Source organism: Macadamia integrifolia, chromosome 6 (assembly GCF_013358625.1).
Source record: "Macadamia integrifolia cultivar HAES 741 chromosome 6, SCU_Mint_v3, whole genome shotgun sequence".
Lineage (NCBI taxonomy): Eukaryota > Viridiplantae > Streptophyta > Magnoliopsida > Proteales > Proteaceae > Macadamia > Macadamia integrifolia.
In genome coordinates this window covers 40,715,321-40,727,537 of record NC_056562.1, presented here as the reverse complement: position 1 = coordinate 40,727,537, position 12,217 = coordinate 40,715,321, and the positions used below count along the sequence as shown (strand labels likewise).

At 38.0% G+C, this 12,217-nt stretch overlaps 1 protein-coding gene across 5 annotated transcripts in view; it reads right to left on the bottom strand.

The window, feature by feature from the left end:
- The window catches only part of LOC122081823 (probable plastid-lipid-associated protein 10, chloroplastic), a 34,668-nt gene extending 23,277 nt beyond the window's left edge, over positions 1–11,391 (bottom strand). The window contains exons 1-5 of one of the 5 annotated variants that reach the window (XR_006141234.1): positions 10,936–11,391; positions 10,641–10,841; positions 10,431–10,565; positions 7,789–7,884; positions 7,134–7,214 (exon numbers count right to left, since the gene is read on the bottom strand). Coding sequence is in view for 4 of the 5 variants with exons in the window: in XM_042649150.1 (XP_042505084.1) it covers positions 7,134–7,214; positions 7,789–7,884; positions 10,431–10,565; positions 10,641–10,841; positions 10,936–11,097 (675 nt within the window). In the remaining variant the exon portion in view is untranslated. The remainder of the gene's footprint in view (positions 1–7,133; positions 7,215–7,788; positions 7,885–10,430; positions 10,566–10,640; positions 10,842–10,935) is intronic. The other 4 variants (XM_042649150.1, XM_042649151.1, XM_042649148.1 and 1 more) reach the window with 4 other exon arrangements.
- Positions 11,392–12,217: the final 826 nt, after the last annotated feature.

The following is a 12,217-nucleotide window of genomic DNA, read 5'->3' as shown; positions in this document are numbered from 1 at the left end:
TACTGTTTAAGTGGACCGAATAATTCCGAATAATTCGGTTCGGCCTGAATTATTCGCGTTTTAAATTCAAATTAGTAAAAAGCGCGCGTTTTTTACCGAATTTTATTTTTAATTCAGATTTGGTCCGAATTTTTTATTTAATTCGGTAAAATTCGGTTCGGCCAAATAATTTGCGAATTATTCAGCCGAATTGGAATTGTTAACTAGGGTCTAGAGTGAGAGAACTACTCATCTACCCTTACATCTGAGCTCTCCAAAACCTTTCCCAATCTCTTATTGTAACACCGATAGGCTTTCTTTTAGAAGAGTATCCCAAGCAAATCCCATCAGCCTTGTCATCAAATTTTCCCAATTTTATTCCTTCCTCTTGATGAAACACTTTAACCCAAAATACCTTCAAGTATTTTGTGAGAAACTTTCTTCATACATCTTCTTTGAATGGGTAAGAGAATTGTACGTCTACTTAGATTCCTACAACCTGACAGAGGCACAACGACTTCAATATGCTTGCTCTTAAATGAGTGATTGTGTTCGAATACAATGAAGAGTATGTGAAAGGCAACTTTAAGCTCAAGGGCGTGAGCCTAGAACTTGGGACGAGATGGAATATGAGTTGGCAAGCATGTACCTATCTAAACGTGAACGAAATATGTACTTCCCTCCACCAGAGTTCCCTCCAATTACACCCAAAAAGCCACCCACAGGTGACAAGAGCATGAAGGAATTGTTTGACCACGTGGCCATTATGTTGCAACAAATTGCAAAGGAGCAACAAGAGAAGACACCTCCAACCAATGAACTAGAGTCAAAAGTTGAGATTAGCGTTGAAGAAATTCCAGCAATTCCTATTATCAAGGAAGAGCTAGTCATTGATGTTCCCATCAACAAGACTAATGTGGAAGAATCCAAAAGCAACAAGGTTGCCACAACGGACAATGAAGTTGAGACTGAGGAACTTGACACTACAACAACTGTGATGACTGTGAATAGCCAAGAAGAAGATCCTAAGGAGCTTAAGATTGAAATTGTGGAGGTTAAGAACACAATGGTTTAAGGTGTTCATGTGGATGATCCCATGGATACATTTGAGGTTGTTGAAGCTGAGCATGTGGAGTTCATCATCCCATTAAAGAATCTTGAAGATCGAGCTCCTCACATTCTAGACTACATCTTTATTATCAAAGAGTTACCTGAATTTTTCTACGGCTTGAAGAGGGACGTGCATCATGCTATAATCACTCTCACACTACAAAATTCGAGAACGAATTTTTTCTAAGAGAGGGTGAATTGATGTAAATAAGTCACTTAATGGGCTTATTTTATTGCAAATAAGCCTTAGGTTGGATTATGCATGTGTTGGGCCTTTGATCCCATGGGTTTTCTTTGTAATGGGCCACTTTAATGGGCATAAAATATGGGTAGAAAGTAGAAAAATGGGATTTAATTCATTAGTTTAGTTAGAGTCATGTTTTGAGTCTATTTATTTTGTTATTTCAGTTTCCTAGTCAGTTTAGGTTTCCCAATTAGTTAAGGGTTGGGTTAGGCCTTTCCTTTTTAGTATTTGAATCCGTTTTGAGTCTTCTATGTAGGTTTAGGTTTATAAGGAGCTACAACATTAAACACGAATTTATTAATAAAAAAAAAAAAGATGGTGAAATTACCTAGAGGGGGTGAATAGGTTATGCTAGTGAAAATTTAAATCTTTTTTATTACTATGAATCCCAAGTGTGATTGCGAAATATAAAAGCAGAATAAAAGAATCACAACCACACAAGACCAAGATTTATAGTGGTTCGACTCAACCTAAGTCTTGTCCACTCCCTACAAGATCATTTTCTAAGGTATTCCACAAGCTCTTCCCTTTTAGTACAGTAGGAAGGGAGGAAAACATTTACACAATCTTTCAAGGATAAGAAAATCCGTACAATCCCCTTCACAGGTAAAGAGGCACCTTACAATCTCCTTTAAGGTAAAGAGACACCTTACACTCTTTTAAGGATAAGAGAATCTTTTACACAAGCCTAAGTATAATCTAGACTTAATGTAAAAACAGAGAAATAAGAGAAATGGAATAATAGAGGATTACCTCTGGTGTGGTGCAAATGAGATATGCAATAATGATAGAGTGAATGCACCTTTGTAAGTCTTCACTAAGCCTTGACTTGACCAATGAAAGTGTGGAAGACTTTTGATAAAGACTTGAGCTTTTCTTGTGATGGAATGATGACTAAGAGCTCAAGTAGTGGAGAATGCCTTCTGACTTTGAATGCTCTAAAAAATGTGCTCTAATGCTTGGGATTCATTTATATTTAATTAAGAGCATTAGTGCTATTTATAGGTTAATGTAGGAATGGATTTGACAACCAAACCAGCCCCAAACTGCAGGAACTTTTAAACTAAGAACAACCAAAACCAATAACAAACTTATAGCAGAAAATCAGACTTCAGCCACAAACCAGAATTGATAAACGATCTCAATGAACAATAACCAGAAGCGAAATAAATCAGCAGCAGTCTTAGGATTAAACCAGAAATTTTAATAACAATATAACACCTCCAGCAGGTTCAGATCACAGATGCTAATAGTCCAGAATGTCACAGTAACACAGAACAGAAAACAGAATCTAAATCTGTGCAGATTTGACAATCGGCCAGAATTGCTTGACAGTTCACTTCAGCAGATCCAGTCGTCTGATTGACCCCAAAATTGGATCGATCCTCCCTCTGGGTAGGATTATTCTTCGATCAGAATATGGAGGCCATCAGATGGCTGGTTCTCCAAAAACAGCTAGGCCAATAGGAAGGAAAACAGAGAAAACCAACCCAGAAATCTGCAGAGAAGTTTGATCACTTACCTGAATTGTTGGAGAAGAGAATCCAATAAGAAAACCAGATAAGAAAAGACCCACTCGGACTTCTCGCCGCAGAGTGTCGATCGGATCACACACCAATCCCTAACCCTTGATCAGACACAAAGGTATAGCCATGGAGTAAACACAGCGGCAACAGCATGAAGCTTCTCTTTTTTCTAATTGTAAAAATCGTCTCCCTATGATGAGAGCTCTCCTTTATTTATAATAATGATGGGGAGGGTTTACAAGTAATAGTAACTCAGAGTTATTAAATCTGAGTTACTAAAAATTGATTACAAGAAGTTACTAAAAACTGGAAATTAGAATCTAATGAAAATAGAAACTAGTCTAGACAGAAATTAGAAACTAACAATGACTTGAAATTAGAAACTAATTTAGGTACTGAAATTAAAAACTAAATAACCCCATCCAAAAATGAAACTAAAGAAAAGGAAACAAATCACTGAATCCCGTATGCAACCTTAGAACCCCTAGTTTAGACCCATAAAAGTAGCCCAATACACTCCAAACCACATGGACTGAAGGCCCAACACATATACAACCCAACCCTAAGCTTATTCATAATAAAACAAGTCTAGTTTGGTGAAGAATCTGCATCATAGGTGAGGTTAGGTGGTCATTTTAGGCAGTAAATCTCACTCAAACGGTCATTTTTTGGGTCCACCAGTCAACCGCCAAGAGCCATTGGGGCAAAAACTACCCGTTGGAGCTCAGCCAGATAGGCACCAGTCGACTAGGACTTTCATCCGGTCGACTGCCCCCAGGCTTCGGCCAGTTTTGACAGATTTGACCAATTCTCAGTGTTTCGGCCTTAACTTTTCGGTCCAACCTCGGATTGACTTGATTCCAGTTCCATTGAAACCATGACTCGATTTCCTACAACTTTCATGATGGGTCCATCTCTTGATACTGACTTTAAGGTTACCCAAAATACCCTTGAGTCAGGTCAAAGTGGTTTTCACAAAATTTCACGAGAACATATTTTTCCTAATATATTCCCAACCATTTAGAGACATTCCATACTTGGTCAAAGTATGTCCTATGGTCATTCTAGTATGATGCAATGCAAATGCATGAGGTGCATGCACGTATATATATGGAGATTACAAATTACATAGAAACAACCATTATATCCTAGAGGTCTTCTTCTTCACTTGAATCTTCCACTCTTTGACACTTCACCTTCTTTTCTTCTTGTTTGCAATTCCATGTCTTTGAGCTTCATGTCTTGACTTGTTGAAGCTTGATATCGTCTGATACCTTCTTCAGGCATTGATACCAACTTGTTGATACTCCTCATTTGATGACTTCAATCTTTATTTCTTCCTTTCATTCATCAAATTCGATCTTTGATATGAAGTCTCTACAAAACAATACTAGAAGGCAAATTGTGAAATACCTTCATACGTTTGTTATCATCAAAACCAACTATAAGAGTGTGGGCATGTCCCTAACAGATGGCTTATGCTGTTGTGTTGGCCTGTGGGATGCAGTTGGGTGAGATGCCCATTCACTAGTTCTTCTTCCCCCTTCTCAACCCTCCATCGCATTCTCTTTCTTTTCCTATTTTCCTTTTATTTGTTTGTTGTGAGAGAGTGTTTGAGAGCTAAAACCAAGCCTATTGGAGGACACCTTCTCTATTTAGCCAGAATTTCAGATCCTGCCTGGGATTAGGATCACTTGTGATTCTAGTCTTACATTACAAGCCCTGTCTTCATATGAGGAGATCTCTGACAGCTTAAGATCTCATCAAACACATTCCCCTTTGCTTTTCTGGAGGAGGGATCATCAATCTTAATTGATTGAGATGCAATTTCCTTGCCTCTGGGTTTGTGAATCTTCACGAGAGGCGATGATGTGGTGGCCTCCACGTAACTCATCATTTGTATATCATCAAGCTCTTTCTTTAAATTTGACCCAAAGTATCTCTTTGCAATCGAAAAGAATGCATTTCATACAAAGTGAGATGATCCAGAGAAAAAAAAAAAGAATGTGTGTAAGAATCGACAAGGAATCCAGGGAATTGCCAAGGAAAAAAAAAAAGCGTGACGAGAAAACTAAGAAAAAGATCTTAGAGAGTAGTGCTTGGGCATTAGGGGATTTTGGGCTTCTTCCCTTGACTGTTATCAAACATTAATTGAAACCCACATTATCCTCCTATGTTGGGAGGAGGGGGTGCACCCCCTCCCCACGGAGAGTAAGCCCTTCCCACATGTCAAGTTGAATAAATGAATGCAGCCTCAACCAGAGAGATCAACCTGTGCCTTTGATTTGAGGCCGCCAGTGGCATAGAACGAACTAATCCGGGATCGGCAAGTTTTCCAAAACTGAGCTGAATTGAATTGTTACTTAAAATAAATAAATAAAATAAAAAATTGCTTGCCAAAGAAAGAAGGTCCATTTTCCCGCGTAGTTCATGGTCAATCCAACGATTCTATTCTCAAAGTAATAGTCTTTCTTTCTCTAGTTACACTTCTATCAATGCAATGAAAGAACCATCCCTTCCTATTTGTTTGTCCTACAGATAGAAAAAAAATGTGACCCCAAAGAGCCCTTCTTTACCACTTTAGGGGGAAGGGGTGAAGGGGGGTTTACACATAACCGAGGCAAAGTGGTTTATGATTGAATCTCAAGGCATTCTTATCATCTGGTAGATCTAGCAATTTTCACACATTTCTTTCTTTAGTTTCAACAATTTTGACTCATTTTGATTCAAAATTTGGTATTTTTTATGAAGAAACATGGCATTTCGATTATTTCGACCAAATTTTTGACATTTCGGTCATTTAAATGAAATATTGAATCCTTTGCATTTCGCATGTCATTTTCATTTAAGGCCCCATTGAACCCATAGTTTTTAAGGCGCTAATGCAGTCTAGAGATGGTAAGGCAGTGCTCCGCCTTATGTGAAGTGGTGCCTTATGAATTTTTTTTTTCTTTTTTTTTACACATTTTAAAATTACTTGATGAAGATTCCAAATATAGATTTTTTATTGGTAGGTGTATAGTTTTGTTAACACTTGAGATGTATGGGATCAACTTTACTCCACAAAAAATAACCAAAACAAACAAAATAAAAACCCGATTCACAAACAGGGTTTGGATTTTGTTAAGGGTTTTAAGAAAGGGCTTTGAGAAGGAATCAAGGAACAAGGAAGAACCACTGATCCACGCAACCATTTTGCTCTGGCAGCGGTGAGCTTCATTCTTCTTTGACAGGAGTAGAAATATAGTGGATGACCTTAGGGCTTAGGCACTCATTTTGGCATCATAGAGGTAAGTATAATAAATACTTGTATTTTTTATGTCTTCTTTTCTTTATATTTATAATTTTGTTTCATAATTATGTATTTATATTATATGTTAATAGAATGAATGATGATTGATGATTGATGAATAATGAGAACTTAGTTTATTCACTTTATTGATTTGTTTTCTTGATGAATATCTTACATTGGTATGAATATGAACCTTTAATATTTATTTAACATATGAGTAATAGGATTCAGCTAGGATTTGAGCCAAATAGATTGGTTCTATAAAAAAATTACACAGGAACACTTTAGTCGATAAGGCGACGCTTTATGCCCGCCTTATCACTAAGGCGCTCCGAAAGACCCTCAAACGCCTCCGTCGCCTTACCGCCTTAAAAACTATGATTGAACCTGAAATATTTCATCAAAATTTGTACCATTATCACAATGTATTTTCAGGAGATAGCTCTAAGGTAATGAACAACTTATCTTTCCCCTTTTCCAAGTCAAGAACAACACGCATGTAGTGTTGCCTGGTATTTTCCAAAATTAACCACAAAACATGCTCTTCTTAACGGCAAGGGATATTTATCCTTTTGCTACAGTTATTGCTATATTATGTCATTATTGAAACAAATAACATGACATTATTTCATTTATTGAAACAAATAGCAATGACAAGGATATCATTTCCCATTAGTTATATTGCTGATGTAGTGATTGTTCTCTATTTTGTTAATCTTAATTTTGTATATGCTTGAATTGATATTATGTATAATTCATAATATAGCCAAAAGTACCTTACATTTTGCAAATAAAATTAATTATTATTTATTTGAAATCTAAAAAAGGAATGGTTCAAATAATTGAAATGCATTTAATTTGTTTTAGACATTTTCTCTGTCAGCCACCTAACAAATGTCCACGCGGCACATATACATTTGCATGTGCAAATTTTCTAGTATATAACAAAAGGAAATAGTTCAATATAAACAGATCAACCAACCTCTTCAAACTGCAGGTTAATGTTGCGCTTAGAAACAACCGAAAATTTTGCAGAAACAAGCAGGGTTGCACCTTCCTGCTCCTATAAAGGCAAGAAGGGTGAAGTGTTCAGGACAAATCCAACAGCAATAAGCAATAAATAGAATACCACAAAAATGGGTAGATAAGAGAAACATGGGTAATAGCAATTAAGAAGACCATGAAAGCTACGACATATACTCCAAGAATGGCAGGTACCTTGTATTCCAAAGAGGACAAGGTTTTCAAATACCTCGGAAAAGAAACTCATAGACTCCCATAATCAATCAACTATGAGTCAATGACAAATAGAAAAAATCCCTCCAAACTTCGAGCATTATGACAAAAGATATTCCAATACACTTCAAGTTAATAGAGACCACATATTCTAGTTTGACTATCTAGATGAATTCTAAGCTTGGTCCCAAGGCTTCCGTGATTTAAGACTGGAAGGTGCATGACACCACAGTATTAAGTCATAAAAGCAAAAAAATATGCTCAAAGAATGGTGCTTCTAGCTCCACAATAATCACATTCTGTGCCCCCCCTTTCCCGTAAGGCATGTTTAAAAGTAAGAATGATACATTTAAACCTTAATAGCATACAGTCAAAGAGGAATCAAATGTTCAGGCATCTACCTCTAGCAAGCTTGGAATGCTCCACCGGACAACATTTCGAACAATTCCACAATCAGAGTTATCCCGGCATTCAAATTTTTGGTAGATTTGCCCAACCTACATGATCGAATGGAAATATAGAACTACAACTCTTTACTGCAAAAATCACATTACAAAAACACATAACAAAATTTTGAAATAGTAGGGAATATCTTCAGAGGACCAAAGAACAGTCCATTAATATTAAAGCATCGATTTTATGACATTTGAAAGAATTAGTAAAAGGAGAAAAAAAAAAACCAACCTAAGTTTAGTTATAGTGCTTGGAAACTTAAATGACATGTAATCCTCCAAAATACATAAGGGAAATGCCAAAAAACCATGTAAGAGAATGGAGATGCCTAAGAATTTGGTTGGGGAACCCAAAAAAATTGTGTCATTTGGAGATAAATTGATAATGAAAATGAAATTGGATAATATGACTAACACTATGCAGAATGGGTTGGCCAGCTATTCAAGATGTTCTGAAGGATGTTAGTGATGATTCTAGAGGGAGAGAACATTTGAGCAAGCTGGTTGTGGCAGGATGAAGTTCAAATGACCATTACTGCAACAAGTTCTCGTCAAAGGATTTGTAAGAGGGCTAGCAGCAGGCAAAATTGCAAAGAGAAGCTGATCAAGCCATATGCAACCTGACATAATTTAAAGTACTTCATAACCACTTTGATAAGTTTAACACCTCACCATCTCTTCAATAAGTTAAGGATGGTAGCAAAGATACAACCTTGCAAAAGTGGGAGAGGAAAAACCACAGTTTCAGAAATTGGATCAGAATCAGCAAAATCGACCAACCCTAATCTAATTAATGTCAATTATTGAAATGTGCTTTGGAATTGGCCTTGAATGATCTTAATTCTTCATTTTTTGCCATTTTTTCCCATCTTTTAGTCAGTAAGATAGCAGAAAATCAATGAAACAAACCTCTTGTAGCAAGATTTATAAGTCTTTTCAATCAAAAACTCCAAAAAATCCCCAAATGTGTGGAACTCTTTGCATCTTCGTCCTAATTCTAATTTCTAGGGTTTCCGGCCAATCCTGACCGATTCTGATCCGATTCGAATTGGAAGATATGGAGGCAAACCCCGTGTCCGATTCGGGTTTCAAAACCTCGTGAAAAACATACAGAACTAGATCACATTAGATCTATTAAAACTGAAGACCAAAGTTATTATGAATGACATAATACATATATGTATATGAGCAAGAATTGTTTAAAATCAGTTAAGAAACTTTGATACTGCATTAGAAGATCGGAGGTACTTCCACATAATTAGTATGCTTAAGTTTAAATAAGCTTTGGTTCATTGTGAGGGGAAGGAGGGAGTACTTCAATAAACATAAAAAGGACTAACAGCTTTACGAAATGATAGTATCTTAACCACAGGAATAAATGACTTCAAGCAACAACAACAAAGCTTTATCCCAACTAATTAGGGTCAGCTACATAGACTTTTCCCTCTAATCAGGCTCTATTCGAAATCATCCATGGTAGAAGGCCAAGGCTATGCACGTCTTTTCTCACCAGCTCTCCTAGGGTTATCTTAGGCCTACCCTTGGCTCTTTTAGATCTTTCAATTTGAATCAAATCACTCCTCCAAACTAAAGCATTCAAAGGCCTCTGTTAAACATGGTCATGACACCTTAAACGACTTTCTAATATCCCATCATGTATCAGGGCTACACCGAACTCAATTCTAATATGGTTATTCCATACTTTGTCCTTCCTAGTTTTGCCACGGATCCATCTCAACATCTTCATCTCTGCTTCACTTAGTTTATCTGTATGATCCTTCTCAATTGCCCAACATTCCACACCATAATCATAGTCAATCATATGACGATCCTATAATATTTTCCTTTAAGCTTTAAAGGAATACGTCGATCACAGAACACTCCAGATGAACCACTCCACTTCAACCAACCTATTTTATTTCTCTAAGCTATGTCATCTTCTATATCACTTTACTCATGGTTGAGCCCAAATACCTAAATAATCACTTTGTAGAATCTCCCTCTCATTAATATTCATCACCTCAGTAATCGTCTTAGTGTGACTAAAGTTACACACCATATACTTCATCATTGTTCTACTTATCTCAAAACCTTTTTTCAAGGTTGATCTCCATAGCTCCAACTTGGAGTTAAGCCCTACTTTTGTCTCGTCCACCAAAACAATATTATCAGCGAAAAGCATACACCAAGGAACCTCCATCTTTTTTCTACTTATCTTAAAACCTTTTGATTCCAATGTTGATCTCTATAGATCCAACTTGGTGTTAATCCCTGCTTTTGTCTCGCCCATCAAAACAATCTCCCCCCCACCCCACCATTCTTACATTAGTCGCAACATTATCATACATGACTTCAATAATTTTAGCCTAGGTGATCTGAATCATAGGTGTGCATCCCATTAGATGAGAACCCTATTCCCATCTCATGATCAATGACATAAAAGCTCAAGTCCTCTCCATAAAAACATGCATCTTGGACTTCACCATATCGAGTAAAACAGGGAGCAGTATCTGAATTCACAATTCACCATTATTGTAAGGCACTTATTTAGGACTACATAAACTAAATTATTTAAAGAAAAATTAGAATACCTGAAAGAAAGGAAGCCTTGCAGCGGAGACAAGTAGAACGAGGACATCGGGAGCAGAAGTATACTGCAACCGCCATGTTCCGTCTAATTTCACCAGATCGATGGGCGAACCTGCCTCGTATCCCTCCACGCACACCTGCCATGATAATATCATTACAAATCACTTCAATGCTTCAAAATGGAAATAAACAAAAGCGGAACACACACGCACACATAGAGATACACAGACACAACAATCAGCATCGTCACCCGCACACAGACCGAGAGAACAAGCGAGCGAGGAGATAGAGAGAGTCGGGAATCGAACCAGAGCCTCCTCGATGGAGGAGCGTTGATCGGAGGTTGCAACTAGGCCACGTTGCGTATCTTGGATAGCTCTTAACAGATTGTGTTTTTGGGTCTCGCGCTCAAACTTGGTGTTATGAAATAAGGAAAAAAAATGCAATGATTAACTCAATGAAATTAGAACTACCAAGAAGAAGAATCAGAAATGCACTGTAAGTCACCGGAGTCTTGTCAGTTGTGATGCTTGCTGTAGCCGTACACGAAAACGTTCCCGGATTGACGCGTTTCGTCGTCGAACAGGGCGTAACTACCGCAGCCTTCTTCTCATTGATGGCTCTCCTTGCGAATGGAATGGACAAAAGATAACGAATTGTAAGGTCCATACAGATTCCAGATTTGGATAATGCAGAAGCTAATTTATCTTCTCTCTTTCTTCTCAGTAAGCCAAGTATGAGGAGTTAATCTGGAGACGGCAGCGATATCATATTATCATCTCATGACTCGGAGAAAGTGGGTCTTACAAAAACAAACACCCAGAGACAGTGGGGGACTGGGTAGGCAGCACACCGTGGACTCAGATCCTCTACAATTCCTAACAAGTGCAATTAGTTGCAATTGCTCTCAATCCATCGTCGCGGAGTCGGCTGGTTGTGGGTTCAAGTCTTGGTACGTTCGTTATGGGCCATTGGTCCTATGAAAGCGTTGTTTGCCAAGCTTATTGTGGGGCTATGACCACTACCATGGAACATCATTTTTTTCTTTACCAAAAAACAAAGAAACAATTAGTTGTAATTCTCCTTTAATCTATAATCACTATCATGGAACACTTTTTTTTCTTTACCAAAAAATAAAGAAATAACTAGTTGCAATTTTCCCTTAATCTACCGACATAGATTAAAGGAGAGAATAAAGAGTCAATTTGGATCTGGATCCTCTCCTAAACCCAACCCGATTCCCATCCATGAGGTCGGCGCTGCTCTCCTGGTTTTAAATGCAGAGCGGGTAAGTTAGTTGTTGCTAGTTTGCTACCATGGGAAGAGCTGATTTTTTTGTTGTCATCGTGGTATCTGGGCTTATTGCTGCCATTTGTGAACAAGGGGAGGAGGCGGACGTGAACGATGAGACTGGTGCTAGTAGCCCATTGCACCACCCCCATGTAAAATCATCGTTTTCTAGGCTGTTCTCCTCTCTCCATTCTTTCCCTCCTCCACCCTCTCCTCCATCTACAAATCCACCACATTATTGGTTCCTCCTCACACGTCAAGAGGAGGGCCGATGGAGTGGGAGAAAAAAAATAAAGGAATAAACAAAACAAGGAAAAAAAAAGAAGAAGGGACAAGGCATCGGCTCGCCGGTGAGTAGCGGCGACCTCTGTTATCTTTTTTCTTAAGACATCTATGGAACGAAGGCCTCTCTCTTTGCCGCACCCCTCTGCCGCGGGTGCGGCGGTGCGGCAAGCATCGGAAGGCTGAGATCATATCGATCGATGCACCACCACACTCA